Source organism: Chiroxiphia lanceolata, chromosome 6 (genome assembly GCF_009829145.1).
Source record: "Chiroxiphia lanceolata isolate bChiLan1 chromosome 6, bChiLan1.pri, whole genome shotgun sequence".
Classification (NCBI taxonomy): Eukaryota; Metazoa; Chordata; class Aves; order Passeriformes; family Pipridae; genus Chiroxiphia; species Chiroxiphia lanceolata.
In genome coordinates this window covers 7,144,219-7,172,112 of record NC_045642.1, presented here as the reverse complement: position 1 = coordinate 7,172,112, position 27,894 = coordinate 7,144,219, and the positions used below count along the sequence as shown (strand labels likewise).

General features: G+C 40.8%; 1 protein-coding gene across 4 annotated transcripts in view; it reads left to right on the top strand.

The window, feature by feature from the left end:
• The window catches only part of MPPED2 (metallophosphoesterase domain containing 2), a 114,518-nt gene that overhangs the window by 11,147 nt on the left and 75,477 nt on the right, over positions 1-27,894 (top strand). For all 4 annotated transcript variants that reach the window (XM_032691163.1, XM_032691162.1, XM_032691164.1 and 1 more), the window contains one exon: positions 2,382-2,624. In XM_032691163.1, coding sequence (XP_032547054.1) covers positions 2,497-2,624 — 128 coding nt within the window. In that variant the 5' untranslated portion in view covers positions 2,382-2,496. The remainder of the gene's footprint in view (positions 1-2,381; positions 2,625-27,894) is intronic.

Below are 27,894 nucleotides of genomic sequence, written 5' to 3'. Positions count from 1 at the left end.
GTAATCTTACTGAGAGTCAACTTAAAAGTATTTAATACAGCTATTCAAGTATCCTCTTGTCATTTGTTTTATGCCAGTTAGTTGTAATTTCTTTCTGTAACATGGATTGTTATAAACCTTGAAAAAATGCTTATTATCTGTATGTATAATTCACTCTCATGAACAAATTAGATTTTTCTTCCATGAGTGAACTATAATATGAAATTTAATGTTCTGACCTTTCTTATGCTGGATTACTGAAAACAGTGTCATTTAGCTTTTCTGAAAGCCCAAGCATATTTTTGTTGTTGGTTTAATGTGTTGTTTTATATTGTTTTTAATTGTGGAAAAAAGTAACATTACACATGTAATTTTCACATCACTTCTTAATATATGGAGACGCTGAAGTTCTTGCTGTGTAAAAGAAAAAGTCTAGTTGTTGGGTTTTTTCCTGGGAGCTCTGATGGCCAGCATTCTTGCTAATGACAGTCATTTCTCTGGCAGGAAGATGTTTTCATTTGTATTTACTTTTCAGTACAGGGCAATTATGCTGCTCTGTGTTGTGCACTCTTCGCAGCTCCTATCTCAAAAGAATTACAGTACTTGGAACAGGACTGCGGTTTGAAGCAGGTGTTGTGTTTTACTGTTATGCAAAATAACACTGAAATATAATGGTAAAGGAAATTAAGGAAACAGCTGCAAACTTGGTGTGGTAACCGCTACATTAAGATTTGTGAGCAGTTGTTGCAGCATCTTACATCACATCCAAGGCAGCAAAGATTTATTTCAGTAAAGCTCACCTTGCTCCTGAAACTAGTGCACTTGTTCTTGCTAAGGGGATTAGTGTGGAGGCCAGACCATAATCTGAGTTACAAAGATGTACCATCTCACTAGTGACAGTTTGTTAAGCTGGGACTTTGTGCTTTAGTTTCATCTTCTTTTATATTTTTTTCCCTCCATCTAAAGAAGACGTAGGATAGAACCGAGTTACTGGAATGAAGGTTGCAGAATGTCTTAACCCAACTAACATATGGAAGCCTACATAGGCCTGAGGTGGTAAAATAGTAAAATAAATGGCCTATAGCAGGCCATCTGCCATTTGCAGGGCATTTTCATCATGCTTCATGCCAAACTGGAAATTAGTCTTTGTATTAAAAATATATTTTGAATACAAATCAAAGATTTCAAGTATTTCATGTTACACATGGCAAACACATTTCTGTTTGGGAGCTAGAGAGGTCCAGGAAAATCACACTGAAAGAAACAGTGTTGATGCTCAGGGCTCAAATCATTCTCTTCTCTTTCCCATCTCTTTGTTCCTCCCAGTAAGCACTGATTTACTTTTGTAAATTGCACACCAGACATGGAAAAAACACTATTGCGAGGGGCAGCTAAAGGGAGGGATATCAGCTGATGCCAGGTGTCATGATTTCATGTAAGTCCTTGCTGGGATAGTGTGTCCCAGCTGAGCATCTGCCTGGTGAGCAGGGCTCTTAAAGAGTTGCTCATCTTGAAAGTATTCTTCGAACATCAGCTGATCAATTTTCACAGAGTCCCTCTGAAAGGAAGGCAGCTGAGGGATCCTCAGTTTATTGGCGGCAGAAATCGAAGCTCAGATTTTGTGCAAGAAGCTCAGCAGAGCAGGTTTGGGAGGTTTCTGGCTATTTGGGTTTTGCTTATATTACAGTGCACACCCAGTCTCGACACAAAATGTGTTTAAGAGCACTTTGGAGAAGTGAAAGATAGGGATGCATACAGAGGGAAGAGCCTGTTTCTTTCATCTTATTCAGAAATATTTGTGCATAAAATCGCACTTAAGTCTGTCAGATAAATCATTACTGTCTGGTGGTGAATCCAAACCAGTTTCATTGCTAGTGCACTATAACATGGATATTTTGCTAACGTTGTCTGGATAATCGCCTTTCTCTGGACAAATAAATGCTTTGATTTAAGGGCATTTGGGTGTAACTTTAGCTATGCAATTTTAAAATGTTCTTTACATCAGTTTCTTATAAGTCTCTAGATTGTCATTCATGTGGTAAAGCTGCAATAGGGCCTAGAAAACAAGTGTGTATGTTTGTGGAAAGTCGTTTTTATCTTTCAGCAAACTGGGTCCACTTGTTAGTTTTCGTGGTCGCAGTTAGCACAAGATATTATTTCAAATGAATATGAAATGTGGGGTATTTAACAGAAGCTTTAAACTCATATGATTTATTCCCCCCACCCCAAGGTAAACAAACAAACAAAAAAGTGAATAGTAATGCTTAGAGAGTGGGGTGATGGGTACATAAAAAATATAGAAAAAGGTGTTCGAATAGAAATCAGGAGAGGATAATCTGTCTGTGTATGTTTACATCTCCTCATAGCTTATAGCAGTGTGTGCTGTCTTTCTCTCCTGGCAGAGGTCACGGAGTTGATGAGGAGCTGCTGGGAATCGGGAGTTGCCTGGACCACAATGCCCTACCCTGCTCCTGGCCTTGGGAAGTTGTGAGCTGCTCATGTCCATAAGGAGGAAGGATGGCTCATGGAATTCCTTCACAAGGCAAAGTTACCATAACAGTGGATGAATACAGCTCCAACCCAACGCAGGCGTTTACACACTACAACATCAACCAGAGCAGGTTCCAGCCTCCACACGTGCATATGTGAGTATTCCCGGCCTTCCTGCCCGAGTGTCTGTGCGTGTGTCTGCCTGTGCCTGAGACGGAGAACTGCTGCTGAAGGAGTGGGTTGAAAACTGGGAAATTTGGTTAGTCACATGAGCTGAGAGGCAAAACGGTTGTCAGATTTCTTACCTGGCGTGTCTGAGGTTTGAGAAGCCCTGCTCCATCCTCTCCTGGAGGTGACTGCCCGAGGCTCGCTGCCATCGCCTCTGTGGAACTCCCCTGTGCCGACTGGTGGGGCGCATGTTCTCAAGCTTGTCACTCTACTGATCTTTCTTTTAACTCGCCTGAGGGACCCATTGCTTTAAAAATTAAGCTCCCTTCCCCCAGCCCTTACACTCAGCTGCGAAATAGGCCTAATTGGGACTAATTGTCCCCCCTGATCAGTGAATCCTTTGTCCTCCTGGTTGCGAGTGGAACGTGTGCCGCATGACGCATTCCATTCCACCCGCAACCTGCCGCACAAAGGAGTCGGGGTCTGCCCAGTAGTTCCTCCCAAGAAATACAAATACTCTCTTAAAACAACAGCTCTGGCCCGAACCAACAAGAGCACGGGAAGTGGAGAGCTGAAGGCTCCTTCCCTCACCTTGTTATTCCTGGGTATTGTGTGACCCAGGATCCTTGTGCCGCCCAGCACCTTTGGCACAATGGGCTGCTTGCTTAGCAAAGAGCTAAGTACCAGTTTTAACTCTGAATTTCCTTCCCATTGTTTAGTTGGGTTTGATCTTTATCGGTTATTTCTGTGAAGGTTCTTTTTCTTTTAGCATTAATAGACTGAAAAGCACGTGAAACTAAAACAAAGCCGACATCTCTTGACCTCCTGCGAGCCATTGTTAGGCAGGATTTTGAACGATGTCACACTATTGAATTTGATAAGGATTTAGCATAATAAGGGGGGGAAAGTTGTATGGTACTTCATTGCATTTTTGTTATGTAGAAGGCTGCCGGAAGAGTCACAATGTAGGAGTTCAGCACCTTCTAATAGGATTTCATGTGGTTACAATGTTCCTAAAGGCAACTTTGGGAAGGATGCTGAAGAGTGTCTGTCGTGCATGTGGCTGACTTTTGAAGGTGAAAAAAGTTTTCATTAATTACATTTGATTGAAAGCGTTTAGACAGCCATACCTCTAATAGATAGTGTATCTTTTAAATGATATTGATTCGATGAATATCTTAAAAGGGACTTTTCTTGTCTGGAAAAACTGTAATTGAAATAAATACTGAAACTACAAAGTTCAGTACAGTGACAGTATTTTAAGTGACAGTATTTTAAATGATTTTTAACTTTAATACTGCAACTTTCTTAAAATCAGTAATGTGATTTCAAGGGAGGGTGTGGCAAACTAAAGGGAGATCAAAATTGAGAAAAATTGGAAATGTTTCACAGTGAAAGCAGAGAGAGCAATGTCATAGTGCAGGAGGCGAGTCTGGATTCAGGTGTGGGTCTGGATAACAAATGATGGATTTTAGAAAACCTATTGAGGGGGAAAAAAAAAGACAGGATCCTACCAGGAGGGTAGAGGAAAACATGGAAGTGAAGATGACTATGGCTGAGGGTTTGTGTGATGGTAACAACAGCTGAATTATTTCTGGGGAGGAGAACCTGGGTTCTGTGGTAGCTTCAGACAGGGTCTTTATTTGTCTTCTCAGCGTTTTGTAGTGGAAACACTGTGTGTATTTTTGAAAGAGGATGTCATCAAGTGAGAAACCTGAACAGAAAATTGGTAAAAGCAGTATTAACAAAGAAACCATGATCTGTTTACCCTGTTGTATCTCTGTTAGTGCCACGTTGCTGCAGCCACTGGGGTTGATTTGATTTGGTTTTACAGTCTGCTTTTTTTTATTGTTGCTGTCTTTAAAGTAATGCATGCGTTTGGTTGGTTTTTTTTTCTTTTCTAAGAGGGAGTTTGAGGAAGCTTTATTCTCTAGTGAAAAATTTATTTTAAAAATCATGGGATGATGAGAAATGAGTAAAGCAACATGGGAACTGAGTGTTGTGACAGGTATGTGAATAGCAGGGCAATATATTGCTGCAGGGCCCTGCTGCATACCATAAATCAGGAGCTGGGTGCAGCTTAAGGACAGTGTTCTTTGCTAAGGGAATTTTTTTTTAGAAGTAATTCCTTTATGGATATGCATCTCCATGTGCAAAGGTGAGAACTGGGTTCATGGCACATCCTGAGCCATTTCTGGTTCTGGTATCCTTTGGGCTCAGCTCTCGTTTTACACAGAGTAGAGGGGAGTCCATGGAGTATCACCAGCTCAAACCTGGTGGGTGAGGCACTCCAGGCATCAGTCTGCCTGTTCATGGGACACATCCTGTGTTTTTTCTCCCACTTTCAGTTTGTGCCTTTCATGTGACTGTGTCAGCTGGGATACAGTTCTCTTATCTTTGTGTATTTCCACCAGCACTTCTTGGTGAATCTGTTTGAATGTACAGCCAGGTAAACTACAGGGGATTTGTTACAGCTCCCTTTGCTTGGGCTGGCTGGGACAGCAGTTTTGTCACTTACTTAAGCTCTGGTGGTATAGCTTTTGAATCAGTTTGTCCATTCTTTTTATTTCATTTCTCTACCAATTAACATTTTAACAGGTATTCTAAAGGCAAATTTTACAATTATTTTGCATAAAGGGATGTAATTTGAAATATTATTTTGTCATCTTAAGCAATGCTCCCACCTACAGGTTTCACTTATTTTCTGAAGATGTCATAAAGTGTTTGTGTTTGAATGTTTTGTACAAGTCATGTTTACTTTCTGTTAGTTTTAATTAAATGCATCACCTTAGTTCCCTGCTTTCAAGGGCAGCTGCAAAATAATAAATAACAATTGTAATATGCTTCCCTTTGCTTCATATTGATGATTATTCTTCTGAAAGTTTTCATACTTTGTATTTTTTTGCCAAGAGTTGTGACTTAGAGGCAAGTGCTTCTTGCTCCTCTGGTGTGGTGCTGCCACATATAAGAAGTTTTTGTTTGTTTTGGGTTTTGTTTGTTTTTACATTTAGTTTGGGGTTTTTGGGGGTGTTTTGTTTTGTTTTTTAACGGGTTTTAAACCATTTAGACTTTTGAGGTGTTCTGTATGAGGCTGGGATCAGTGGTACCAATACCAGTGAGCAGCAGTAGAATGCAGCCAGGGGACAAATCCAAATGTAAAACTGCTTACTTAGGCTTTAACCATAGAGAAAACCCTCCCGATTTAGGTATAACACCCCATTTACTTGCGGGGGGGGGGGGGGGGGAAGGAAGAGTGAAATAAACTTTGTGTATCTGTTTGGACAGGCCCATCTGGTGAGGATGGGGGAGTTTTGTGAAGATAAAAATAGCTGTAGCCCAAGCTGCTGCAGGCTGAGCCTTTTAGAGGAGTTCATTATCTTCTGGTCTCACCAGCATGGCTTGGTGGCTTGTTTTTGGGAGTATGTACATGTTAAAACTCCTGTGGTTTAAATTCAGTAGTAGGGGAGTAAGAAAGATAGAGGTTTCTGTGCCAGAGCACAAGTCTTCTAAATAAGTTTATTCATACCGAGAGATACCTTGAACAATCTGTAACCATATAATTTTATTGCCTTTTCTGTACTGGAGTAAACCCCCAGGTGAATATTCTCATTTTAAAACAAAGAGCATAAGCAGAGTTTTATATTAGTAGAAATATATATATATATATATATATATATATATATATATATGGTTGAATAAAGTATTTAAAGGTGTATATATATATGGTTGAATAAAATATTTAAAGGTATGAGTGTGTGTAAATGTGTATATATAATAATAATAGTAAAACAAAAACAGAGCTGTGTGATCATAGAAGAAAAACTTTCAACTGTGACAAAGCCTTACATTGTTTTAAAACCCAGAGATCTTATTAGACTACTAACCTGGAGAAATAGGATCTTGCCTTTTTTTTTTTTTTTCTTCTTTGGGAAACGGTCCTGCTTTTAATGTGCTTTATAAACGCCCCCTGAGATTAGTGGGAAATCGTGCATTTGATTTGTAGTAGTCTCAACTTTTGTTTTATATAGGGTGTGTGATATTTAGGGGGAGAGGAAAGAGTTGGCATTAATAAAATATGAACTCATTTGACATTTAGAGAATAGTGGAGTTGGTACATGTAATATTATTGGTTGAGAGAATACAGAGATTCAGTCTTAAACTAGTCAACTGTATTTAGTGTGACTGGGCAGGCTGTTTCAGCTGATAGTGATGTGACAGAGGTTTTGGTGGAAATTGTTGCTCTGGCCTTTAATAAGACTTTTTACAAAACCATACGCAGCTCATGACCACCCAAGTTCCTTTTCACAACTTATTTTTCGAAATAAATAAATAAAAACCCCAGTGCCCTCTGAAACAATCAAGTTACATTTAAATTCTGGTAGTGAAAACATTGAATGAGTGCACTTATATACAAGCTGAGCCTTGCTTTTGGATGTGGGGATTGTTTTCTGGGATCAAGGCTCACAACCATCTTACCTTTGTGGAGGTTTAGACTCCTTTTATCTTGCTGGTCCCTCACTGACCTGGGTGCTGCTGAAATGCAGCAGGCTCACAGCCCGGTGTGTTAAGGAAAACAAACCTGTTTTTCTTTAGCCAAGAGCAGTAGCCTTTCAGCAGCTGCCCTGGAGCAGCTGAGCTCTCCCTGCAGTGGCCTGGTGGGGATTCCAGCAGAATACAGGGAGGACAGCTGGAGGTAAGAACCCTTACAACTGTCCCCAAATAAACAGTGCTGCACTCAAGAAGAGGGCCATTAGCTGATTGTGTTTTCTGGTTCTCCTGCCATAGAGCAGTGGAAGCTGAGTGGCAAAGATGCTAATTTTAATCATGGTTATGAAAACTCTTTTACTGGTGCCTGTGCATGTGTCTATATGTCTGTGTGAGTGAAGATCTCTACGATCTTCCTGATTTTTTCGTTATTTGAAATTACTTGTGCAAAAATCTAAGCATCACATAAGTTTTAAACTTAAATTTTACGTGTAAGATGACAATAAATACTTTTTAGAGCCTTTTGAGGTACTGGAGTGGAACGTGATGAAAGTTAACGCAGTGGTGATATAAGGATCAGGAATTGCAGTTTTGTAAATGAAACTGAAATTTAGGCGCCTTGTACTGTGTTTATACAGTGCAGTTATGATATGCTAAACACTCTTGAAACACTGATTAAGTTTCTGACCTTTCTTTTTGTCATTGTAAAAAGGAATATTACCAACCTACCTTTAAAAAAAATGGCCTGACATCCCTGGAAGGCTGATGCTGTAAAAGTGCCAATATTATTACTATAAATGTAGGACAGGTTTAAAATAATTTTTTGTCACCACTGCCCTATTATTACTCTCTTTCCACATTGCCCTGTCCTAAGACAGAAGCCGGGTCTGGTTTAAATTGTCGATAAACCCTTTACCTCTGGTACTTTGTGGGGACAGGCTGCCAGAGCAGCCTCTGTGCCCATCAAAATCAATCCGTCAGTCCCTCAGTGTGAGGTATCAGCCCTTCTGCAGCTCCCACGTGTTGGCTGAGTGAGAAAAGCTGTGCCTGGAGGTTCCTTGCAGGGCTGGAAGCCGGGAAGATCCCTGAAATACAGGGCTGGAAGCCGGGAAGATCCCTGAAATGCAGGGCTTCAGCACCGACCCTGCCCAGCTGCTCCTTCCTGCCCCTTCGCCACACGCTCTGCCCCCTCCCCTGGAGTGTTGGCAGAGCCTTTTTGGGGCTGTTGTAGAGACTGAGACACTGAAAGGGTCTAAGTTAAAAATGTCATTTTAGTGGGGTGGGGGTTTTGGTGGTTTGTTTGGGGTTTTTGTTTGTTTTGTTTTCCAATGAGCTATTTTCAGTGATCTCTCTCCTGGTGTAGCCTCACCAGTAGTGGGTTACGGGGGTGGCCAGCACAGGTGAGAGGGAGGTGTGCTTATGGATCAGCTGGTGGGCAAGGATAGAAGGAGAGGGATATTTGTTCATGTTACCTGAAGAAGTAAGATTGATGAAGATTTTCATTGGTGAAACTGTTCTGTCAACCCCTTGTAGAGCCAGTCTGACCACTGTCGGTAAAACCCGAAAGGGAGGAAGAAAAATAGATTTTTATGTCCATATGTGTTCATGTTCTTTTATGCTTTATTAATCATGTAAAGAAGCCTTCAGATAGCAAGCACTTTAATTGTAAGGCCCTCTTTCAGTAGCTGAGCACTATAAAAATGGAAATTTTCATTGCATGATCTGATTCTATGCTATGGTGTTACCCGTGTAGTTCATTTAGTGGTCAGTCATACTGAGAGACAGTTGACTTACAGTTTCATGTCTGTGTACAACACACAGTGTGTCCTTACCTTTTGGGAGATATGTGATGGGATTTGACCCAGGAACACTTTTTGCAGCAGTGGTTCCTATCACAGTACCCTGTGCTGGAGGGAGACTGCTCGCCAGGGCAGTTCTTTGCAGTGAAGTAATTGGACAGAAAAAGTGAATATATGTTGCAATCAGGGTGTTGTACTGTCACTGGAAGCTTGTAATTTCTTTTGTTAACATACTGGGGCAGTAGGGATGTTGTTGTGGAAGCAGCACATTCTTGCTTTTATTTAATGCTTGAAGGGTGAGAACGCAATCTGTCCTGTGAAACAACATCTAGAGCATGGGTTTCCAAACAGAGAGTTAGTACCTAACTAAAATTTGCAGGCCCCACACTGCACATCCCATTGTAGAATTTTTGGCTCATGGTTTTCTCCTACTGGCAGAATGAGGCTTCCCTGACAGCAGTGATGAGGGAGTGTGTTCCCTGTGACACATGGCTATTCCAAGCCCAAGGAAAGTGCTGCACCTTCCTATCACACATCTCGTTCTTTTCTTTTGCAAACCCTTGCTTGAATATTTTGTGGGACAAATAAGCCAGAGGAAAGCCCTGTAAATAATGTGGTTTTAGATGTCTGTTGTATGTTAAATTACTATATGCAGCTTGCTTATGATTGATGCAAGACTGTTTCAGAAGTGATCAAGTGTTGGTCATGGACATTGGGTTTTGTACTGAACGTTGGCATGGTAATTTTTTGAGTTTGCATTTCTGATCTTGAGCTACCAGAGGTGGCTTGATTTCAGAGTCAGTTGCCTAACACTGGTATCCATGGAAAAATTCAGGAATGGGAATTCCTGAATTCAGGAATGTGTCTCCCTTCCTAAAGGAAATCTTGAAGAGTTTGGATTGGAATTCTCTAAAATGCCACGGCATAACTTGAGAAAATAAATGCTCTTAGGCATGGCAGAGGTACAGTGAGGCAGGGAGATGTCTTTAAAACATGCATCTCTTAACAGTGAGGTTGTGAAGTTACTGCTTTGAAGACACAGTCAAGTTTGGTTTTGGGGTTACCTGCACTGCCTCAAGTGATATGTGCTGGCAGGGAGAGGGGAGTGCCAGTGCTGGGTAGGAAGTCCCCTCAGTTTTGCATGGGAAAATCATTCACCTCTTAATTCACACCAGGTTTTTCCAAGTCCCTACAGAGGATTCCGGCAAGTTGTGAGTTTTGGTCCTTGAAGCAATGACTCCTTGTTTCCAGTGGTTTGAATCATACTTGGCACATGCAGTTGTAGTTTTATGGAGTTCATTGTGATTGTTTCTGCTTGCAGAAGGCCTGATATTGGCTTTCAGGTCCTTTCTGTAGTGTGCACATGCAGAGCAGTGCAAAATAGAGCAAGGAGGTAAGGCTATGTGCATATATACGTGCACATATTTAGTAGAAGATATTTCAGAAGATAGAAAGAGGTCTGTGGGATTTGGAAATTCAGATCTTATCCATTCACTTTCAGTTTTGATGTGGGCCATTAAGATTGCAATGTTGAGATTATGTATTGTAGAGAGCAAGTTTTCTGTTAGAGTGTGGTTGGTTTTAATTATGAGGAAGCTGTGGCTGAATTATGGATTTGTTTAGGTTGGATTATCAACTCCAACCATTAACCTAGCGTTGCCAAGTCTGCCACAGTATAATTCAATATATTAACTGCTAAAGATGTTTGAAAAAAAAAATCTGCAAATTAAGATCACATAAAATGAAACAGCAAACGTGTGCATTTAAAACACTGAAGTCCAACCAATTCTGTCCTGTAGTAAATGTGACTAGGCTTTATTTAATGGTTTTTATTTTGCTACCTGTTTCAAACAAAATGTTAGGGTGTGATAATCTTGTACACAGTAACATTCTTGGAGCAGGACCAAGTGGTTAGAGCAGAAAACTTCCAAGTCTGGATTTCAAACAATAAAATTTAGGTACCTGGCGTTGCAGTCGTTTTATTCCTTCTGAAGAGTTGACCATAAAGCTTGGTCATAACCTCCATAAACCTGGAGATTTCTTCCAGCACATCAGCTGGATATATCCTGCAGGATCTATGGTTGTAACAAAATGCTGGTGGGATGAGCTCTGGTGTTGCTGCTGCTGAAGCTTTTGGAGTGGGGGCAGAGGATGGTTAAGAGAGCTAGTGGACTCATAATCCCCAAATACAGTTGTCCTCTTCATAACTGATGGATCAGACCCATTTTATTTCTGGTGTCAAGAGAGTTCACCTGTGTACTCTCCCCTGACAGGGAAATGCCCACCCCTATTTTGAGATGCACTGTTTTATAATGGGCATATTTTCTAAATGTAAATCATTGTCTTGAGGGAAAAGACAAATAAGAAAATCCCAACTGTCTCCTGGTTTTACCAAAAGATCATTTAAATTATTGTGCCATGTAGGGTCTTCAAAGATTTGTTTTTGTCACAGGTTGTGAATTTGGTATTCCCAGACCCTCTCTTCCTTGCGTGCTGCTTCACATTTGGGGCTACAGAGATTCCACTGGATGTTAGCAGGGGAAAAACAGCACCAGAAGCTTCCTTGCAGCACGGTCCCCACTTACTGTACTGGGCATTAACTTATATCCAGCACATTAGACTTAAAAGCACACAGCCATTAAGTGTAGCACTCCCTTCCCAGGAGGGCAGCAGATGGAGAGAGAATGGGGGAGGGAAGGAGAGAGGAGTGTGATAGAAGGGCCTTGATGTGATGTATTTGTAAGCCAGGAAACTTGCTATTTACCACGTTTACAATTTCTCTGGTATAAGGAATTGAGCGTAGTGACTGTGAGCATCAGGGTCAGCACATTACTCCTAAATGTTTAGCTATTGTTGTATCTGTTTATGGGAAGGAAAAGGTGCTAGTCCAGTATATCTTCCCTCCTGTTCCTTTTATATAGGGAGCACAAAGAAAAAAGTCATTACTTTTTAATTACTCTGGGCTTCTTTGTTTCTTAAAACGCATTCACTTTTGGCCAGCAGCGAGCATTAACAATGGCTTATTTTCTTTCCTGTGAATGGTGAAGTAGTAGTTTTGGGGAAAATAATGTTCAGAATTAAAATTTCATGTGGTCCAGCATATTTAATAAATAGGAGTCTTGTCCTATACTTGTTTAATGCAGTGATTAGTGACATCATTATTGCTTCCAGTGGGACAGGACCCATCACTGAGAAATGCCACATTAAGTGACTCCCTCAATTTTTAGCAATGATTCTTTCAGGGACTTCTGTTCTCTGGCTGTTAACAATCTGCATATAAAATTATGATAATAGACACATATTAAGGAAGAGGGAAGTTTCATCCTTATTGTTTGTTTATTTTGTAAAGTTAAAGTCAACCAGGCATTCACTTTTTCTCTTGGTGGAAAGAAGCGAATAAATTAAAACTGAATAAATACACAATTATATATTAAAAAAATTATATATAACCTGAGTGTAATCTTTGAAATGACTTGAAAGTTTTTTATATAATTGTTTAATTTTGATTATATCTCTCTTGGCATTAGTTTGATGTGTTTCATAATTTTTTCTTTGTTAAACAGTGATGTTTGCAGCCTTGACAGGAAGGCAAGTTTGTAGGAAGAATTAATTTTGTTCTGCTCTTGTTACTATTCTATACCTTGGAAGTTTCCACTTAGGTACCCTCTTTGTGTTACTGAGGGAGAATTATGATTAATATTGCAACCTGTTAGATGGTTTGGAGGTTATTTCAGTTGTTTGTACAAAGTTCTTAAGACAGTTTTTCTTCTAGAAATGTTGTCAGTGTAATGAGACTGCACAGAACAAATACTGTAATGCGAGTTTCAAACACCCTCTGAGAATTAAAATGCTGATGGTAATCTTAGGGGTGGTCTATGATTTTTTTCCCCCCTTTTTTCCTTCTCCACTGTGACCTTTGGTGGTGTTCTGCTCAGCTACTCTGCATGGCTGCTCTCTGAGAGTGCTGCTGTGTTAATGGAAGGATCACACACACTGCTCCTCTCAGAACCTGATACATCATCTTGGCAACAAAATGGAGACCTTTAACTCATGGAGTTTTCATCATTTGTTGTTAGTTATCTATTGCCATGAGTTCTATGCCTTCAAGAAGACTGGTTGGTTTAAAAATGTATGTATGTAGAGCAGAGATTTCATTTTATCTGAGTGAGAATAGAAAAAAAAAAATCCCTGGTATTGGTTTCAAGGAATTTAAATGGTCTGTGTTTAGGGGGATTTTGTTTTGTGTTCAGGCTCATTCATTTTAGATATCATTATTACAGAACTTAGTGTCCTGAAATGAACCCTTGCATTCAGTCTAAATTGAGAAAAAAAAGAGAAATATTAATTTTAAGTTGAAAATTAATTTTGGGTCACCAGGCTTCCTTGATAGTCAGTTCATACCATCATTTTATACTGTGATGTACCAGAGTCACTATTTTCAGTTTTGCTTAGAAGGTTTTTAAGATGTCATTCTACAGAATAAGAAAGACCTTTTGTGAATTATTTTATTCAGTGCAGAGTTAAAAGGTATAATCTGAAACACGTAGAGCCAGGAAGTTGGTAGAGGGTTTTATTTATTAATTAGTTCAAATTAAATGGGGGATCTGTAGAAGATCTGGAACAAGACAGGCAGTTTTCTGTATATATATTCATAAAGAGGCAACACCATTTCTTTAGGGTCCAGACACACAAAAAAACGCAGGAGAAATGTGCTGGAGGTGGCTGATACGGAATAAATGGAAGATGAGAAATGGATAAACGATCCTGAGTATCCAGAAATAACCAGAGATAAGATGCTGGCCTGATGTATAGCTCCTAGCACACCTGCAGCCGTATTTAATGTGTTACAATGTCACTGCCTGCATATGTGTCTAAAGGGTTCTCACTCTGGCGTGAAGCACAGCGCTGTGATATACGGCACAGCACTGCTGCACTGGTAGTTTTGGAACCTGGCCTTTCATGTTTGTGTTTTATTATTTTCCTAGCCAAAAAAAAAGGGTTTTTTTTTAGATTTTTGAACTTCCAGACTCGTGCCTTGTAGTCGTTCTCCCGGGAGCGTGGCCACGCTGACCGTGGTCATCGGAACCTTCCAGTGCCGTGCCCAGAACCGAGCAAGGCTTTAAAGGCACGCGGGTTTTTGGTTGTTTTTTTTTTTTTTTTTATTCTTTACAGTTTTTTCTTCTGTCGGGCTTAGTGTACCTTAGTGTGAGCAGTGTCAGGCAGTGAGCTGGGAACAAATTCTCTGTCTCCACGGAGAGAGCTATTGTAGTTCCTGTTAGAACTTCCCTCGTAAGTTCCCCGCAAATGACTCTCGCCTCTTACCTGTCGGGAGCGCTCGTGGAACCAGGAGAACGAATTAGTCTCTGCCTCCATTCAAACCAGAGTTTCTTCAGAGAGCAGCAGTCGCTGTGGTGGTCTTAGTTATGTGAATAACTTTATAGGAAATCAAGCACGATCCTTTGTGGACCTTTTTCTTTTTTTTTAAGGCACCAAACAGCTGTCAGTGGGGTAGAATTTCTGTTTGTTTAGAGTTAGGTTAGACAGTGAGCTCTAAATGAAAAATCAGTCATCCTGCTATCTATCCCCTAAGTCATTTAATCTTAACCAATATGCACTGCATTTGTAGGGTATGGACAGTGCTGACAGATATGTTCAAAGAATTTATGGATTGCCCCCCCTCCCATTGTCCAAACAGAAAAAGACAGAGACCTAAGAGTTAAAATGTTGATTCCCTGATGGTATAACTTAAATATATTATGTATCAGCTGCACAGGGAGCTGCTGGAGTTGCCATCTTTCTGATTTTAGCACCCTCCCAAAGGCTGTTACGATGCAGAAGGAACAGTTGAATGGAGCATGAAAAAGTTTCTTGAACTACTTTAGTTTGCATTTAGTTTACTTGAATACTTTGACCTGAAACAGCAATAAGCAAGAACCATGACACTTGGGTGGAGAAGTATGGAAGAGAAAGTAAAATCTAGGTGTCCTTATTTAATTTGTTGCCAGCCATGGGTCAGTACCCTGGCTCAGAGTGGGCAAATGCCCTTGTTAGCAGCACTGTTCCAAAGGTACCAAAGGTACTACGTCAGGCAACATTTAAACAAATGTTTTCAATTGTCTATCCAACTTTTGCAGTCATTTTTGGTCAAGTGGTAGAGAAGGGTTGTGTTACTACAGATGTGATGATATTAATGTGTGTTCTCTGTGAACATTATGTGTTTCACCCACTGGCTCAATGGGTTCTTAACTGAAAGGGTTTTTAAAAACAGGTGGGTGTAGTATTAAAGCAATGACCACACAGGGCATAGCAAAACCCATTTTCTATTTGCCTTACTTATGCTGTTGCCTGGGCTTTAGAAATAGTCCATTGCACAGCTACACTTGTGTTTTCTCTGAGGAGCCCTGTGACTGTGGTTTGGATGTGTCCTCTGCAATGTGTGATACAGCTGCTGGTGACCTGGCAGCTTAAATCGAGTTAGGAGTTCAACTGTACAAAGAAAAAAAGAGACTATACTCATTAACCCCTGTGTATCTTTTGGTAATTAGTAAAGGTGGTATGGGTAATTACAGAAAAGACTTGAAGCTAAATTGAGTAGGTATTTTAGTTGGTATTTCCCCCACTGTGAGAATCTGACTTTGCAATGGCACAGGGGGGGACACACGAGTCCACATGTGCAATTTAAATAGGTCTGGATTCTGCATCATAAATATGCACCGGATGCAGGGGAGAAAACCAGCACATTCTCTCAGGATGCTGTTAGGGCCAAGCAGAATCTCATTAGGGACAACTTCAAAGATCAGTTCCTCATGTCCATAAAAATAAGTGTAAATTATCTTCTGTGAGCCTGCTGTTAGCAGTTGCACTGTTACATTATGCATGTAGACTAGACTGCACATGGTATGAACAAACTGCACTATGTTTCATTAGTGTTTCATTTTTATGCTAAGCATGGCAACTTTGCTATTTATTGTTGTACTTTCGGCTAATATAATATTTGACTTAAAATTTCCTGTTATATTAGCTCTTAGTAGAGACACAATGTCTGAAAAGGACTTTTAAGGTTCTGCAGTGCTTGTGTTTTTATAGAGGAGTAGCATATAGACAATTCCCTGCACTGACAGCTTTACTTGCTTTCTTCTGCTTCCTGCACTTAGCGAGAAGGTGTCTGATCTTGACTCTCTTGGAATGAATCTTGAAGGAGCTTTCTGTCATGCTGCTCTGCAGCACTTGACCTAAATGTTTATGAAAATAGTAAAGAGTGTAGAACTTCCATAATGTGTGTTTTCACTGGGCCACATGCCCCATCATATACATTTGAAAGGCCAGTTCGTAGTTGTTGCTGGGGAGATGTTTTGGAATGGTGAAGTGCAACCTCTGTGCGTGGAAGTTTTGCCACAGGTTTCTGTGGGATCAAGATTTTTAAGATTGCCTTCATTGTCCTTGTAGAAATAGTAAGATGCTGTGGAATATTTTCCTGAACTGACTCATATTGCTAAAAAGGGAGAAATATATTTTAATCTTTTTTGCCTTTTGTCATGGATTAATCATTGATGAAGGAAAGCATTCACTTGCACACCTAGTCAAGGCTTGCCACTGCCTTCAGATTTGATATTAAACTCTTGAATGGGTCAGCAATCTGATTTGCACTGTGGTTTCACAAAGACCTGCAACCTGGGGCTCCTTTAAGCTGCTCGAACTTACATCCTTTGTAACATCCGCTGTGGTTTGAGAGCTGGTTCAAGCCACTGCCTGTTAAATCCGTGATGCCAAGGAGCGTGTGAAGCAATGGTTTTACGAGAGCTATTTTGCCCTGCTTTTTTGAGGGTGGTGCTTCTGCTACCTGGAGTGGCCCTCACTCCCTCCCAGCGCCGCTCTGTTCTCCCACGTCTGTGTTGCGCGTGTAACGTGACTGGGAATTCACGATAACCCCTGGAGCGAGTGCGTTGCCCGGTTCAGTTCTCCGGTCGTGTTCACCATCTGTCCCTGTACAGTTGTACTGGCACCACAGGGACGCTGCTGAAGCAGGAACCAGCCACAGGGAGAGGGCCCTGGGAGCTGCAGAGGTTGGCAGTGCTGCCGGAAGGCGAGGTTATCGATCCGTATCCCTGCTCGGATTAGTGATGGGCCTGTGTTTAATGTATGGCCGACTGCAGTTCACTTACAGAGGGACTTCACGAGACACAGCTATGAAATTGTTGGTTTATGTGTCTTGTGGTGCCAGATGGTTCAGAGTTCGCTGTGCAGGTGAATTGCAAAGCTGGAGTGAACCCACATGAGACCTTTGGGTAATTTCCAAAGAAGATGTAAAGAATCTCCCAATGTTGTTCAAGGTTACAAGAATAATCTGAGATAATTCCTGCATCCTGAAGAGCCTGAGTGCATCTATGGAGATCAGTGGGAGTTTGACTTTCTGCAGGGCCAGAGTAGTGATTTAAAGTGTGGAGAATGCTGAGCTGCCAGCTCACCAGTATGGTGATGATGCAAAGCACTGGTTGGTGCAAGGATGTGAAAGTACCACCCTGTTTTGAACTGTAGAGTAGTGCCTGTAGGAGCCCAGAAGGGGCTAATGTGTATGTGTCAAACACCCAGAGCTGGATGGCTGTGGAGTCAACCAGGGATTAGTGATAAAAACAGTTAAGGGTTGTTGGTAATAGCACACTGTGAGGAAGAGCAGGATGTGGCTGGAGAAGGGGGCCCTACAGAGGCAGGGCATCACTTTTCTGGGACAAACGTTCCTGGAGGTAAGCACAACACAGTGCAAGGGCAGGAATGAGATTGAGAAGCGGGCATGGACTGCAGGGGGGAACCAAGACCACCAAAGACCCCCAAAACCTCCAACCCATTTCTAGAAAGGTCTGGAAGAACAGACTGCTTATGATAACTGATTTGCATAGAAAGTGAGAAACCTGTCTTCAGGATGGAGAAAACTTGTCTATAAAAAGGAACCCCCACAAAGGTGGGCACTCGCTCTGCATGTGCACCCCAGGACCCTGGACACCACAGCTGGATTGACAGTGGAGCCAGGACTGGTGATTTCCTCCCTTCCTCCCTCTTTCTCTTCCCCTCTTTAACTCATCCTCACTCTCTCTCTTCCCCTCCCACCCCTTCAGCCTACCCCTTTCTTCAAAACCCAGTGCCATGTGCTTATATGGGAGGTCAGGGACTAACATACCAATTCCCATGCCAAATGTGTGTAATTTCCTCATAAACATTTCTATGTCTTTTGTCGTTCCTTTCAACCACAGGCATCTACAAATCTTCTCCTTAAGGGTGGGACACTGCAGTGTCTCTGGACCTCCCGTGGCACTGAGGCCTTGGGGGAGCTGTGGGCAGTCGGCACGATCCCACTGTGCAGGTGCAATGAATGAAGAATGGTCTTTGTTGTGTGGGGACTTGGACAGGACAGAATCTCTTCCATCCTTGAAAACTGTAAATCCTCATTTAGGGCTTCTGCCTGTGGCCCCCCTGGTAGAAAGGGCAGTTAACCTGAACAGAGGCCAAATGTGCACGTTAGTGCAGTTTGCTAGTACACTCCTAATGTTAATCAGGTTAACAGACCACCTAAGGAGGGCACGGGTAATGATGGTAAAAAAGCTTTTATTCTTGACAGGAAGTAGCCTGATGGAGGAAAAAGTATGGAAGTCTTGCTACTTCCAGGTTTTTTGTTTTGTTTCATATATATATGTATATGCCAGATTTTTTCACTGTTATGAAAACATTGCAAAACTAATTTTCTTTAACTGGCATCACTTTCTAGTGCAGAGTTGTCTGAATTTTCATGGGATTAAAAAACGTTGAGTTCTTTGCTCTGGAAAACTCTCTGCCACTTTAGCTGTGTTTTAAAATCTAATGAGCCAAAAAGCCTCCTTTCATTTTTTGTTTTATTTTTTTTTTCTGTTCACCAGGTGTAACAGAAAAGAATTTGACCGAGCTTTTTTTTTCCCCCCTGTGATTACAAAACAAAGCAATCAAAAAAACTCCCACACAGTGTATATTTGTTTCTACATGTGTGTATGTATGTACATATAGCTGGTGGGTTTCCTGATGTCCGGGGAGGAATGTTTGCACGCAGTGATAGCCTTGCTGTTTTCTGGAGGCCTGCTTCCTATTTACAGTCTCTTGACCTGGATTTCAAAGCCCCGTAAAACCCCCTCGACTTGGTTTGTTGTCTTGCTTGAGGAGCTATCGTTTTCATTAGAAGTTCAAGACTGTTGGGAGGAAGTCTTCATTTAACATCATTGTTTAGGTCTGGCTCGTTGTCTGCCCACAGCAGACAGCGTTTGAAGGGGCGATAAGATAAGAAGTGGCAGCGATAGCCACGCTGCAGGGTTACTGGGAGGGCACCAAACAGCGTCTGGCCATTGGAATTTAGAAGTCTGATTCTTAGTTATAATGGGTGATTGAAATGTTCTTCTCGTAGAGTTGGCAGTTAATGTGGCATTCGTGTCAGCGTGTCCCTCAGGAAAAAAAATGAAGTGGTTGTAGGAAAACAAAATGAAAAAAAAAAGGCGAAGTCTGTAAAACTGGGCAGAGCATAGCTCAGTTTTTCATATACATGGTCACTTGCTGCTTTTAATACTTAAATATATACATGAGGCCCTGTAAGGATACAGTTTTATTCAAGGAAAATATAAAAAAAGTGGAATAGCGAAAAAGCATGGATGGTTAGGACTGAGATGCTGGGAACGAAAGGTATGAAGATTGTAAAATACAGCCCCTTAGCACAATAAAGGAACTGCAGCCAGGGTGCTTATTATCTCACTATATTAAAGATATTTCCTTTTCTTTTTTTCTTTCTTCATTTATTTTGTTTGTTTGCTTTTACTTTGTCTGTTTTGGAAGTCTGTTTCCCATCCAAACCTAATACCATCTCTAACAGAAGGAGTCATCTGGAAGTCAAACGGGGAGTGAAAGATCAAACTGGGTCTGCAAATAGAGAAAACTCTCATTAGACCAAGGAGGTTCTTATTTTTGCCTTATGAGGAAAAAATCCCATCCCACTTAACACTTTGGAAAAGGGCTGTGTTGATCCAACATGTAACTTCTGCAGAAAGGAGCAGCCCACTACCTGCCTTCCTGCCGTACCCCAGTGCTCCTGTTGCTTCATTTGTGCTCACCTGCCCATCTGGTGAGCTGATTCCACTCACAGAGGGGCTGCACAGCTTCCAGGACTAGTCCAGCTCAGCAGTCATGCCATGAGATGGCAAGTTGAACATGGGAGAACAGACAGACCTAGGCCTGGATCTGGGGGGCTGTCGTGTCAATACTCCTTTCTAGGCTGTGATGCCTGAAGTCTTGACTTGCAATACTGGCTCCAGACAGTTGTTAGAGCAGGTGCTCTGTGGATGGGACTGGGAGATTTGACTGGCCACATACCTGGTAATGAGGAGTGGTTGAGAGGATGTGAGCAGCCACCTGTCTATAGGCTCCTGATACAGATTCTGGGTTAGTGGGAAAGGAAGAAGACCTTTTTCCCTTTTACCTGGCAAGTGTCCATGAAATGTTCATGGCTCACCTTTTTACACTGTGACTTTTAAGGGCTGCCAAGTCTGTATTTGTGTATTTTACACTCCAAGCCTTCACATAGTGGCCTTTACCAGATCTGTGAATGGGATGGATGGTAAAGGCAGTCACCTTGATAAGCTTCCTGATACAAGTTGTTATTTCCCATGAGTGAGAGCTTGGTGGGACACTTGTGAAAGAGAGAATCACAGGCTGGGAATCATCAGGGAAAATCCAGGGCACAACAGGTCTTCATGGTTAACACTTTCGTCTGTTTTGCTTAGCGGTGTGAAAAATGACAGCGTAGTTTATGCTGTCAGCAGCACTTCCCGTGCTTACTTCAAACTGTAAAAGTGGCTGTGCATTGTATTAACCTCAGTGTGCAGCCCTGACATCTGTTAAACTGGTGGCAGGCCATATGTGACGTCCCAGGGCTGAATTCCCTCTGTACCATACTGCAGTTGTCCCTCCACATATAAGCGTGTTCCCATCACGCTTGGACTGGAATTGCATTTTTGCCATCAGGCTGGGAGCTGAAAAGTGAGTGGCACATGCCAGAGTCAGAGACCTTGTTAAATTCCTGTGAGGTTAGATTCCCTTTGGAGAGCTGGCTTGCCTGTGTTGAGCACAGCCAGGCAAACCCCTGCTTACTGACGTCTTGGGGCTGGTGGTGCATACACCTGGCAGGTCGCCTCATACTGAGAAATAGTTCAATGGCAAGTCTGTAATTCAGGCAATTCCCTGAGCATGGGTTTTTAGCAAAGGTCAAGGGCAGAGTGACTTACTGGATCATGTTCCGTGGGGGTGTGCGTGTGTGCACAGAGGGAGCTTGGCTTATAAGGACAGGTATTGTGGCACAGGGGATGTCAGTGATCTACACGAAGTGATTTTGCTGTTTTGCAAGAAATATACACCTGTGCTTGTTAAACTAAGCTGTATTTGCTGCTGTCTTGGTGACACGCTCCAAAGGGTATGCAGGTATCAAGTCACAGTAACAGCAAAGTATTATGTTGGTGAGAAATGGTCTTTGGGGAGGTTGTGATGTTTCAGATGAGAAAATGTCATTTGTGTGGGCGAGATGAGCACAGCTCTTTGGAACTTCGTGATGTTCTCTTCATCAGTGAAAAATGATAATTTTTTTAAAAAAATCTATCATGTTATTTGACAAGGAGAGAAATAGATGTGGTCCTTGTTACTGTAGGTAATACCAATAGGGGAAAAAAGTGCTAGAGATGCTTTCTTATGCAAAAGTAGTCTCTACTGGAAAGACCGTGTGCACTGTTACCATTTGGTTTCTGCAGCAGCCTGCAGACAAAGCCATTGTTGAGAAAAGGTTTAGAGCAGTTGATTTTCCAGAAGGCAGATAGGCCAGAGCCTTTTAATTCTAGAAAGGGATGGGTTTGCCCTTTTGGAGTATAGTTAGCCTTCACAGTCTGCAGAAGATGAAGGAGCCCAAGATTTTATAGGCTAGAGTAAAACACTAGAGTAGAACTAGATGGAATAATGAATTGCAGAAGGGATTTCTGGAACAGACTTGAGTATCTTGCCAGTTTTGCCCTTAAGGGCTGTATTCGTTATGAAACAGTCTGTAAGTCTGTTCCTGATTGCCAAAACGTTTGGAGGGAGGAAGGAGGAGAAAGGTTGCAGGAAATTAGTCACTCCAGTCAAAGAACTAAGAATCTTAACTGCTGATTTTTTGTTTAGTGTAGGTGACTGTAACAGTACTGATGTGAATGAAGTAGTCTCTCTTAGCTCACGTTCCTGTGCTGTTGTGGTCACTGTGAACTTTGACTTTACTGACTTCAGTAAGCACGAGCACAAGCCCTCATGCCGTGCAACTGGAAATCTCAGTGGCACTGCCAGAATGAAGAAATGTAAAGAAAAAATAAAAGCCCAATGGATCCAGATGTAAAGGAAGAAATGATTAAGGCAGCTGTTCCCAGGTTTTAACAGTTGCATGTTTTTTGCAGTGTTTTTTTTTTTTTTCCATCTCCTTAAGCAACAGCTTGTTTCCTTACTTATAAACTACCCTAATAGTTGTAAGCCTGTCAAAGGTGCTCTAATATCTTTTACAGAATGTTTAGTAATGATTTTTTTTGCTGAAAACTCATGGAAATGGTTTTTTTTTAAACTGCACTTCCCCATAGCCTTGCAAAGCTGTTGTGGAATTCTGTTCTAGTCTGTCCCTGGAATGTATCTTTTCCTGCTCCATAATGGGTAAAGGGAAAAGAACTGGCATTTCATTTACGTGCTGAGGAATATTACGGAGGATGGGTAGGTGGGTGCAGTTTTACATGTATTCTTAGTCAAAGCAAAAATGGTTTTGATGGTTTAACAAAAAGCAACCCACCCAAGTTACTGTAACTGACAATGAGTGCCCTGATATTCCCTCTATTTATTTTTTTTGATAATAAAACTTTCAGTTTTATTTCTAATTTTCAAGTAGCTGAAGCTTTTCTGAAGTTATTGTTATCAGAATACCTATTAAAAAGATTTTATTTTCCTTTCTAGTACTAAGAGGAGTATGAAGATGAAAATCAAGACTGTGTATCCATACAGGGAAACTGATTCTAGAGAGTTCCTACAGAAAAAGGCTGTTCTGCAGCTGTTATTCAGAAATTCCTCTTGGTGTGGACATTCATATTCTCTAGGAAAAGTGCTTAAGTTAGATCAGAAAACAGGACTGTGCCTAATAAATAGACTCCCTGGGGATCCATATAGAATAAGCAATGGTACTCCTAATTCACACAGCTTGACTTGCTTCAGAGTAACCTCCTATTCTCAAATTTCAAGAAACCAGAGGATAAATAAAAGCTGAAACAGATTCTTTTGCATAAAAAAGGTGTTCAGTTTTGATTTTGGTGGAGTTTTTTTTGTTTGTTAGTTTAGTTTTGTTGTTGTTTGGGGGTCTTTTACCTCCTGGCGTGGGGGATCTGAGGTGTCTTCTAGCTCATTTATGACAAGTTTGGTGGAATTAATCTCTGTGCATGAGGCCTTATGTACCACTGACTGCATGAGCTTAAATGCTGCAAGACTCAGTTTATGCCTTACCAGCACCCACCACAACAGAATGAATTTCACCCACCTTGGTTATTCCCATCCGAATGTGAAATGACGGTTTCTATTTGTTCTGCTGCAGATAGGATGTTTTGATTTTTGCATGTCTAATTGCTCTGGCTGAGGTAATGAAATTCCCTCTTTTGTTTTGGAGGGTAATCAGCGAGATTGCATTTGCATTGCTTATAAAATGAATCACGTCAGTGGAAATTACATTGCCCGCGTCTCGTTTGCTATCGTAAAATGTTATGTGGTGCAGCTCGTTTTCCTCCTTCCTGGGGCTTCTTGTTGCGATGTTCTTTCTCTAAATTTCCAACTACAAGTGTTTGCTTTTTGAATCTGCCATAGAAATTACTTTCTGCAGTGCGCTTCTGCATCTGTCACATGAACCAAAATTTTGATGGCGCACAACGCAAGGGTTTGGAAGCAGCAAGTTTTCAAAGTCTTGTATTCTGTTGCATATTAAGTATTATTAAGCAGGTTTGTACAATTAGCAGCAACCTCTGAGTTGTATGTGATAATACCTGCCTACTTTTCAGGGATAGAAGCTGTATATTGAGGGGTTTCAGCTCATTTGGCTTTGGAATTGACTTGTAGATGACATTGAAAGCAAAATGATTCTGTTGTTCTTCCCTCTTTCCTCCTGCCTTTGTTACCGGCACAGAGGCAGAAGTAAATGTGTTTTTAAATTGAGTTTTCTAAAAGTATCCCCGAGGTAAATTTCTATCTTGACTATAATTCATTTTTGGATTTATTTGATTTTTGGGGATACATCTTTGGAAATAATCGGTTTAATGCAGTAAGAATAATTGCCTACTGCAGAAGCCAGTAACAGTTCTGATAAATATGAATGTCCTAGATACTCCCACTGAGGACTTTTAAGTCATTAATTTTTATGATAGAAGTATAAGCAAAACAGAAATGTTCTTAGATAACCTGTAACACTGTGGCTGCCCACAAACCCTCTGCCTATTAACTACATTATTGATAAAACCTCCTGATTGTATATGCAGCACTGCTTCTCATAATACTGTCTAAATGTGATGTGTGTCAAATAAATGCCACAGACAAGTTAAAGGGATGATGCAACAAAAAAAGTCAGTGCTGGTTTCTATCCATAAGATATTTTTTATTTTCTATATGAAGACGTTGGTCCCGAGTTCAGCAGCCTCTGTCACACAATACTTGTGGTTTAGGAGAAAGTGAATAAGAACACCAAATAATGAGTGAGATTTGAAAAAGAAAATGGAAAGGGGAAGAAAGTAAGTCAGACTGAATTGTGCATTTCTGGGGAGTATCTCCAGCTGGAGTTACCTTTGTGCAGCTTTCTGCTGGTGCAGACATGGGATTTTTTTTTTTCTCCCCCACCTGCTATAGCTTTATCTACCAAGCCTTTTCTCACTCGAACGAGTGTTTGTGTCTTGAAATATCATGGAATGTGTACTATTTGACCTGTGGTTTCCTTGTCATGAGTTATTTAATGCTGGAGAGAGAGAAAAGAGGGATAGAGCTATGTGGTAGAATACCTCTTTAGCTGGGACTGTATTTGGCACAGTGTTTTACAAACACAGAACCTGCTTTCAGTATCTGCAGCACTACAGCCCTCTCCAGCCCAGTCACCAAGGAATTGCAGCAGTTTGCTGATTGAATCCAGTTCTGTCTGTGACTGGATTTTATGTTAGCTGCGTGTGTCAGGGAGACCCTGTTAGCTGCAATGAAGACAATTGCACTAGAAAGATAAAGGATAGAACGATTAAAGTGCTAAATTCTCTCCAGGAGAGTTTTATGCCCAAAGTTGTCTTTTATGTTTCTGTGTCTCCAGCAAAGTTTCTGTGAAAGGTTGAGAGCATATCTAAGGGCAGAAATTGGTTTTTGGTTGTTGAGGTTTTTTTACTGATTTTATTTTGTTGGTTTGCTTTTTTTGTTTGTTTGTTTTCCCCTCTTACAACAAAGAAAATTTTATGAGGTAACTGTTTATTTTTTCTATACACGCTGAGACTGATTCCGAACTCTCACCAGTCTAGATCTAGAGCTGAGCTTAAGGTAACTACTGTCAAAATTTGGGGCAATGGAATTTCTAGGAGTACAGAGATATTAAGCCAGCCGTGTAACTATATAACATGAGAGTTTACCTAATTCCAATTAACCATTTTAATATAGAACTGAACCTTTTGGTAACCTGGATGCTGAGCAGGAACCTGTATTTTTGTGTTGGTAGAAGTTAGTTTAATAATCTCTTCTCTATTCCTATTAAAAACTAGGACTTAACTTTAGAAGGAGAGCTAAATTGCTGTCTGTGTATTATCCTCTTCCCTGCAGAAAGCTTCTTAAACCTTAGGAGGTAGACAAATGAAAAGAAACCTTTGACAAGGACTGAAATAGTTCATATACATGAGACTTAGTGGCAGAAGGCCTTTTAAGACAGCATGGCTATTATGAAGAGTTTCATTTAGTAGTAAAGCAGTGTTAGATGCTCGGATTTTGATGGGGAAGCATTTTGTGACTAATATCTTCAAGAAGTTTGTTAGAGCTCAGATGCAGGAGAGAATGTACCTCCTAACAGCGACAGATTTTTGTACTGGTTCAGATACACAGATTCATTTTGCAGATGACATATGATGTCTGCCAATTTACTTTCTTAAAATAGTGTATCATGCTGCATGAATACCAGCAAATCTCTTTTCCGAGTTGCGTGTTCCAGTCTGTTTTTTTCCCCGATCTCCTACTAACACCAGTCACAACTTCACAGGCGTGCTGATGGATGGCACTCAATGCCTCTAGTAACTTAAAAATGGGAACTGGGAGTGTTCACCTAGCATGAATTGTCTTTCCTTTGAACAGGTTGGTTTTTTTTTTGACTCAGTTCCATCACCCCTGTGGAAGTCAAATCATAAGGCAGAGCAGGGGAGAGACTGTTTAGGAGAGGGCCAACACTTTGCTTGTGTGGAGATTGAATTGCATCTCATCCCTGGAGAGGGTGATACCTTCAGGTCACAAAGGAAAATGATTGAGAAGACTAAGGGCAGAACTTCTTACTTGCACTGTGTACTTAACTTGTGGCTTAAAGAAGAGCACTTGTGTTTCTAGAGCTGAAATTTCAAGTAGTTGCTATAATTTAGACCAAATATCTATTGGGGTAAAAAAAATCAGAACCAACCTCAAGTGATTCTCTGCAAACACTCTGTGCTTAATCCTGTGGGTATCTAAACACTGCATATTTGTGTCTGAAACATGACAAGATTTTAGATTTGATAGCAAATTCAGTTCTCAAAATTTCATCTTCAGATCCAGTTTCCCAGTTTCCCTATTACTTAATAATACTCAATAACTTAAGAGTTATTGTCTACTTGCTGAATTTGTCATCTCCAAGAAAAAGTAATGAATTATGCTTATGAATTCTGTACATTTTAGGACATTCCAGATTTGATTCTTAATTTAAATGAGCATAAAAAATGGAATACATACTGCAAAACACGCTTATACAATTCTTTTTTGACAGAACCTTGTGACCTTTGGTCCCTCTGACCAGAATTGTCCTAATTTCTGACAAAGATGGCATGTCGAACAAAAACAATGAAATTTATTGTGTCCTGGAGATCTACTTCTGTTTGTTTAGGGATGAATTTGCATGACATTTTGGGAAAAGCTGTTTTACTGTTGAAGCAAGGGCTAAAGCCTTCTCTGTGGTTTCCATCCTAGAAATAAATCCACCCTATTTTATGATTCCTGCAGTTGAAATGATTGGAGGGATACCACACGTTAATTGAGCCTCACTCTTCCCAAGATATCAAAATGTGTATTTTTCAAACCTCGTTGTCCTTAAATTAAAACTAGATCTAAATTTGGGATGACAGATTGTACTTTTTGAGTATATTTAATGAGTTGGTGTTTGTAGAGCTTATAGTAGGGAAATAAGTCTGCTTTCAGTGTAGAGAGCTTATTGACTTCCCTTCCTAGTAGGTGTAGTTTTATCAGCAAATGAGTTCTGTCAGGGTGGGGGGAAGATATAATTTATAGCAGTTCCCCAACAACAACAACAAAAGAATGTGAGAAAAGTGCTTATTAATGAATTTAAATTGAAACCATGCCAGCATAAAAATGGCAGTTTACTATTTTATTTAAAGGAAACTTTTGTCTGTGCCTTAGGGTGATGCTGATACTGGTATTGATACTTTTTCCAGTTCTGTTTGCCTTCTCTCACCTTTGGAAAGCCACTGATACGCAAATTTTAGAAGATATTTCGCTGACTAAAAAGAAATTTTGTCTGCAAAGGGATGATTAACAGGATTTTCAAAAGCACTCAAGCAATTCAGTTTCTGAATTCCCATTAATATCAAAGGAGGAGGTTAGGTACTTCAGAAAATACCAGCTGACTATTTGCCCCCAAAGAATGCCATAGAAAATCTGGATTTTA